General features: G+C 46.9%; 1 protein-coding gene across 3 annotated transcripts in view; it reads right to left on the reverse strand.

Annotated features, from left to right (window-relative positions):
• LOC310781274 (plakophilin-4-like) overlaps positions 1-7,500 on the reverse strand; it is a 170,354-nt gene that overhangs the window by 71,456 nt on the left and 91,398 nt on the right. For all 3 annotated transcript variants that reach the window (XM_083641863.1, XM_083641864.1, XM_083641862.1), the window contains exons 6-7: positions 5,293-5,480; positions 4,141-4,705 (exon numbers count right to left, since the gene is read on the reverse strand). In XM_083641863.1, coding sequence (XP_083497989.1) covers positions 4,141-4,705; positions 5,293-5,480 — 753 coding nt within the window. The remainder of the gene's footprint in view (positions 1-4,140; positions 4,706-5,292; positions 5,481-7,500) is intronic.

Below are 7,500 nucleotides of genomic sequence, written 5' to 3' on the forward strand. Positions count from 1 at the left end.
GTCAAAAAGCGGATTAGTTTTGGGGTTGAAGGGCTGAGAATGAACGAACACAACCTGACCTCTTCCTGGTTCTGTGAGGTTTGGTTGGCTTGGTTGGCTCTAAATTAGGACAGGATATATACATCAGCAGTCAGCACACTGATAATATCACCTGACAGCTGCCTAGCACAGATCTATGTTTGTGCTCTGGCATATTCCACGGATGTGCACCAAAAGCATAAGCATAAAATATCAGATTTCTGTTTGCGTTCGAATTTGACTCAAAACAGTCCAATAATAGAGGATGCTTTTTTATTTTATTATTTTCAGATTTCCCTCCCATTTTTCTCCCCAATTGTATTTGGCCAATTTCCCCCTGCTGCCCCAGTCACTGCTCCACCCCCCCTGCCGATCTGGGGAGAGCCGTAGACTAGCACCATGCTTCCTGCAACACAGGCGCGGGGAGCTTCACCGGCAGGGCGTAGCAGGTGGGAGAGTCACGCTATTCCCACCAGTTCCCTTCTGCCCCAACCAGGCGCTCCGACCGACCAGAGGAGGCTAGTGCAGCGACCAGGACACATTCCCCTGACGTGGCTTCCCACCCGGCGCAGACACAGCCAATCGTGCTGTTGACTATGGACGCCCGACCAAACCGGATCAGACCCGCAATTCCTTGATCTGCCACATCATACACAGCAGAAAAGACTTTTGGGAAAGCATGCTTGGATGTTGACTGTTTAAATATTACCAGCATGCTAATCATCATTAAATCTAGCTAGAACAGCATGAGAATGACAACATTATCCATAGTGTCATATTTCTACACTCCTTAACAGCAACAGACTTTGTCTGGTTTTCCACCGCCCTGCTTTGCAGCAGGAGCACAACTCCCTGTAGTGAGAAATTATAGGATATGTTAAACATCTTAATTTTATTTCAACTGTTTAGTGCCAAAGGCATCGCGCGACTCAGAACGAAACCCAGCCGAAAATGTAAAGGTAACGGGAGAAACGTCTCCATATGGTGCCTTCATTCCCGAAGCAGTGAGCGAGAAGACGATGAGCAAAGAGGACAACTGTCTCATATTTACAAGCTGGAAATGTCAAGAAGCTCGACTGACAGACAACAGATCCATCAATCAATTGTAGAACATGTCAATCACTTAGAAGTGCTGCCAAACAGCAACACTCTGAAGAGAAGGCAGTCACACGGGTTTTCAGTTTGAGTGAATGACTTAACCTGACGCTGCCAGATGCCTTGTTTCACGTCACCATCTGGGAGCTCACTCGGGAAACCGTTTAAAAGGGGCATGCGCTTTCAAAAAATACCTGGCAGGTGATTGGATGAACCATCAGGGGCAGATCACATCTGAGGGTCCTAGGGTCCTAAGCAGGATACGTTTGGGGGGCCTGCCTCGCGCAGTGGACAGAGAGTGAAGTATTCATAGAACCAGACATATGCAGGGCCTTCGCTGCAGCTGCCCCCACCCTCTGGAACGCCCTCCCCAGCCATATCCGTCAAGCAGACACTCTGTCATCATTTAAACACGCCCTCAAAACCCACCTTTTCACCCTTGCTTTCAACCCATGAACTCCTTCCTCTCTCACCTTTTATTTATTTTCTTTATTTTTCTTCTCTATTCTTAAGTTATGGTATTATATTGTTCTGTATTGTGAAGCGTCTTTGAGCATTTGGAAAAGCGCTATATAAATCCGATGTATTATTATTATTATGCAATTATAACCCTTATGCATTTTATTTGTACCTCTATCAACATGATGGGCCGTAGTTCTTTTACTGCTAATTAAATAGACTCAGTGAAACACTCAAAGTCAAGCTGACTGACTGCACTTGTCATTTTTACTTCTTTGTTTTTGTCTGAATGCTTAGAGTTGAATATTTTAAAATGGCATTAACTGTGTTTATCCACTAGGCGGCTCCAAACCTCACTTCAGTATTGCTCCTGAGAAAGTGACTTTTATTTATTTATTTTAATCCGAAAATAATGCTAAATGTAAATTAATTTAAATCCAGGGGTAAATAGCGTTATATAACCATACAGCGGGTTTGGCTCCCCCTGGAGGCCAAGTAAAACAAAATATATATAATAAAATGCTGTCATCACATTCCAATGGTATGAGGCCATGTTTCATCACACATGATGGATTCACAAGAGTCTCAGCTTTGTTGCCAAACTGAATTTCTACAATTGATGGTGACCTCCTCTATAAATACATAGCTGAATTGCTCCCACGCTACGAACCGTCTAGAACTCTTAGGTCAACAGGGTCCAGCTTATTAACTGTCCCTAGGATCAAATCAAATCACGGGAAGGCTGCATTTACCCACTATGCTTCTGCTAGCTGGAACAAATTGCCTGAAGACCTCAGATCTGCCCCAACCTTACTTACTTTTAAAAATAGACTAAAGACTTTTATGTTTACCGTCGCTTTTAACTGCTGACAGCTACTATGCAAACCCAATGTGAGTCCTCTATAAGTTTTAGCTCTCTCTGCAACTGCTGCGCCTGTTGCTTATTGCACTTTTTATACTCTTTTTTTTTTAAGTTTTGTTGTGATGCTTTTAAATGTCCATTTTACTCTCTTCTTTTCTTTTATTTTCCTGTCAACCATTTTATGTGAAGCACTTTGAATTGCCTCTGTGTATGAAATGTGCTATACAAATAAACTTGACTTGACTTGACTTACAATTCCATGAGTGTTTAGGCACCACAGTGTGCAGAAATAGGGAAAGAAAAAAAGGCGAGAATAACATATTTTCACTGAATGCATATGGCTGTCTTTAGGACCCTGGAGCTCTTAAACCCTATGTCAGAGGTAAACATGGCTGTGAAGCTAGACTCCTGTGGTTCTAATGACTCCACTTTAATCCTTGTACATTTTGTATCGCTTGTCTGCACTTTTGCACTTTTTAAGTGCAAATCTTTTACCTTTACCATGTCATTATTACTCTGCAATCTGCAAAGCACTTTGCATGGCCCCGGTAAGTGCACGCCTACTGCGATGAATATATGTCTTAAATGTCAGACACTGCTCAACTGACTGCAGCCATAATTGGTCCTATTCGTCTGGATGTCTAGTTTCCGCTAATACCAGAAGTTCTGCTCGAGCTGAAAAACTGAGCATGCGAGAGCTTGTCAAAGACGGACTGCGCCCTGCCATCTTCTTCCCACAGGCGCCCCCTGGTGGCTGCGGGGCCCTAAGCAGCTGCTTAGTTTGCTTATAGGGAGGACCGGCTCTGTGAACCATCTGTCTATCACGTCTATCACAAACTAGCTGCCTCAGAGGACGCTGACTGGTGTGGACCACTGGTGGTTCAGATTCACACCAATAGATTGGAGCGTGGAGAGATGGATTTGTCATGTGATCGTGATCACATGATCACATCGCAAAAAAAAATGTGACAAATTGTGGAATAATTTTTGCCTGCTGTGGAGGATTTGCATCAATGGATGCCTTTCCATTAATACTGGAGGCATGGCTCTATCAAATTCAGGAAATGACATCGCCTAATTATATGGATGCAATCGCCAACCCCGCGGTGCTGCGCTTCCTCCAGCGGTCTGAGGGACATGCTGCGAGTCCACATGAGAGGAGCTGGCCTTGGCCCACACCACCCCACACACACACACACACACACACACACACACACACACACACACACACACACACACACACACACACACACACACACACACACACACACACACACACACACACACACACACACACACACACACACAGACACACAGTGACTCACACACAGCTGCGTGCCAATGGAAAAGGCAGGGCGGCAGGGCAGCAGAAAGAGGAAAGCACCATGCTCTCTCTTCCTCTCTGAGTCGAGGGCAGAGGATGTTATTTTACTGTCTGACTTTTACTGACTTTTACTTGAGATGGTTCATATCTTTGCCGCATGATTGGCTACAACAGAAAGAACACTGTGGTCAAACTGTACAGTCATTTTACCTCCTGATCTGAGAGAGTCTGAGTGAGCTGGATAGCAGAAATAGCTCTGTGCGTGTGTGTGTGTGTGTGTGTGTGTGTGTGTGTGTGTGTGTGTGTGTGTGCGTGTGTGTGTGTGCGTGTGTGTGTCCGTGTGTGTGCGTGTGTGTGTCCGTGCGTGCGTGTGCGTGTGTACCTGTGAGGCTGTCGGGTCGTGTCATCCTCTCGTAGATGTCGTAGCTTTGTGCTGCGTAGGGGTCTCCGTCGTGCAGCATGGCGCGCGGCAGCGTGGAGCTGTAGTGCTGCGGCACGGCGGTCATGCTGGCCCTGACCGGAGAGGACTGAGCGGGCTGCTTGGTCAGGGGGGGCGGGTGGACGCCGGCGTCGGCCATGGTGAGAGGCGAGCCCATGCGGCCCGACGACGACCCCGCCGAGGCCTGCTGCTGGTAGGGCGAGGTGGTGCGGCCGGCGCTGCCCGAGCGCGAGTTGGCCGAGCCCACGCGGCGCAGGGCGGCGGGCGAGTTCTTCTGCGTGGAGTAGGGCGAGCCGCCCCCCCCGTGCTGGGCGGAGCAGGGCAGGGTGGTGGTGGAGTAGATGCTGGGCAGCGGTTTGGGTTCCGTGACGATGGGCGAGCCGTAGGCGCGCAGGGAGCCGCGGGAGGGCGACAAGCCGCCGGCGTAGGCGGGCGACTGGGTGCGAGACGGCACCGAGCTGACCCTCCGCATGGCCCGGCCCGGCACGGCGGCCGGTACCGCCGCAACCTGCGAGCGGGAGAGAATGATGGTTTCATGCATTTGATTGTTGAACCCTCCAGGGGCTATAAAAATCATATTAACCAGGATGTTGAAAACTCTGCAATAAAGTGACTCAACGCGTGCAATGCAAATGAAATGGTAAATAGTACAGAAACCAATTCATTACAGGGTAATGACTGTATTCTAGGCCATATTTATTTCCTCCTCTCCATCCCCACTAAGTAGTGTGCAGCAGTGCCCTGTGGTCAGTGTGTATAGTGACGGTTGATGTATGCTCGTGTTGCAGACAGTCGCTGCTCGCTGTTAGTAGCCTCTGTGCCTTTAAGCATGACCTCACTGCTGCCACACGAAAACGAAAACGTGTAACTGCAATCTTGATGTTTTTTTGGGCTTGAAGTGAAAGCTTACATAGTCATTTTTGTGAATGAATGAATTCCACGACCCCTCAGGCCCTTGAAACCTGCTAAACTGTGACTGTTTTAATTTGAAAAGTACACAGCTATATTGTTGTTGAGAAAAGAGCTCTTAGCAGATGGGTAGCTTTGTGTCTGACGGCAGCACTATGCTATAAGGGCAGTTAGCTGGCGAGATACCTGGGTGGAAGCCTGGCCCTCGGCCCTGGCATTCCTCAGCAGGGTGCCGGTGCCAGGGAAGGAGTGCTGTATCCTCAGCTCAGCCTTGCCCAGGTTCTGGCTGCTGTAGTAGCCACTGCTGGCATCCTGGTAGCCGCTGTCCGAGTACGAGTTCATCTGAGTGGAGCTGCGTGAATTCCCTGCAGACCCTGAGAGACAGAGCGAGAGAGAGAGAGAGAGAGAGAGAGAGAGAGAGACAGAGAGAGAGAGAGGCAGAGAGACAGAAGAGAGAGAGAGAGACAGAGAGACAGAAGAGAGACACAGACAGACAGAGAGACAGAAGAGAGAGAGCGAGAGAGACAGAAGAGAGACACAGACAGACAGAGAGGCAGAAGAGAGAGACAGAGAGAGACAGGAGAGAGAGAGAGAGAGACAGAAGAGAGACACAGACAGAGACAGAAGAGAGAGAGGGAGAGAGAGAGAGAGACACACACAGAGAGACAGAAGAGAGACACAGACAGACAGAGAGACAGAAGAGAGAGAGAGAGAGACAGAAGAGAGACACAGACAGACAGAGAGGCAGAAGAGAGAGAGAGACAGAAGAGAGACACACAGACACACAGACAGACAGAGAGACAGAAGAGAGAGAGAGAGAAGGAGAGAGACAAAGTATAGTGTTTTCATCAGACATGACCTTTACCTATCCAGCTGCCTTGCGAGGTTAACCTTTACCTAGACTGCATCCCTAATGAGAAGTGGCAGCGTGGGGATGACTCAGTTCTACCAGCCTATGATTCAACGTGCCACACGCCATCATCCAGCCATTTGTACGCTGTGATCACAGGGTATATAAGCTGTGATCACAGGGTATATAAGCTGTGATCACAGGGTATATAAGCTGTGATCACAGGGTATATAAACTGTGATCACAGGGTATATAAGCTGTGATCACAGGGTATATAAACTGTGATCACAGGGTATATAAGCTGTGATCACAGGGTATATAAACTGTGATCACAGGGTATATAAGCTGTGATCACAGGGTATATAAACTGTGATCACAGGGTATATAAGCTGTGATCACAGGGTATATAAGCTGTGATCACAGGGTATATAAGCTGTGATCACAGCGTATATACCCTGTGATCACAGCATATATACCCTGTGATCACAGGGTATATATGCTGTGATCACAGCATATATACCCTGTGATCACAGGGTATATACTGTAAGCTGTGATCACAGGGTATATATGCTGTGATCACAGCATATATACCCTGTGATCACAGTTTATATACCCTGTGATCACAGCTTATATACCCTGTGATCACAGTTTATATACCCTGTGATCACAGCATATATACCCTGTGATCACAGCATATATACCCTGTGATCACAGCTTACAGTATATACCCTGTGATCACAGGGTATATAAGCTGTGATCACAGGGTATATACTGTAAGCTGTGATCACAGGGTATATATGCTGTGATCACAGCATATATACCCTGTGATCACAGCATATATACCCTGTGATCACAGCATATATACCCTGTGATCACAGGGTATATACTGTAAGCTGTGATCACAGGGTATATATGCTGTGATCACAGGGTATATATGCTGTGATCACAGCATATATACCCTGTGATCACAGCTTACAGTATATACCCTGTGATCACAGGGTATATATGCTGTGATCACAGCTTACAGTATATACCCTGTGATCACAGGGTATATATGCTGTGATCACAGCTTATATACCCTGTGATCACAGGGTATATACTGTAAGCTGTGATCACAGGGTATATATGCTGTGATCACAGCTTATATACCCTGTGATCACAGGGTATATAAGCTGTGATCACAGGGGTATATAAGTTGTGATCACAGGGTATATAAGCTGTGATCACAGGGTATATGTGATCACAGGGTATATGTGATCACAGCCTATATACCCTGTGATCACAGGGTATATGTGATCACAGGGTATATGCAGCAATCCTGAAGTTAAATTCAATACTTTCTCAGACATTTTCCAAGAGCCTTCCAATACATTTCCAGACCCTCATCTATCAGTGACACACCTTTATCATAAGGGATCTTACATCAGTGACACACCTTTATCATAAGGGATCTTACATCAGTGACACACCTTTATCATAAGGGATCTTACATCAGTGACACACCTTTATCATAAGGGATCTTACATCAGTGACACACCTTTATC

This window comes from Poromitra crassiceps (genome assembly GCF_964638095.1).
Source record: "Poromitra crassiceps genome assembly, chromosome: 8".
Classification (NCBI taxonomy): Eukaryota; Metazoa; Chordata; class Actinopteri; order Beryciformes; family Melamphaidae; genus Poromitra; species Poromitra crassiceps.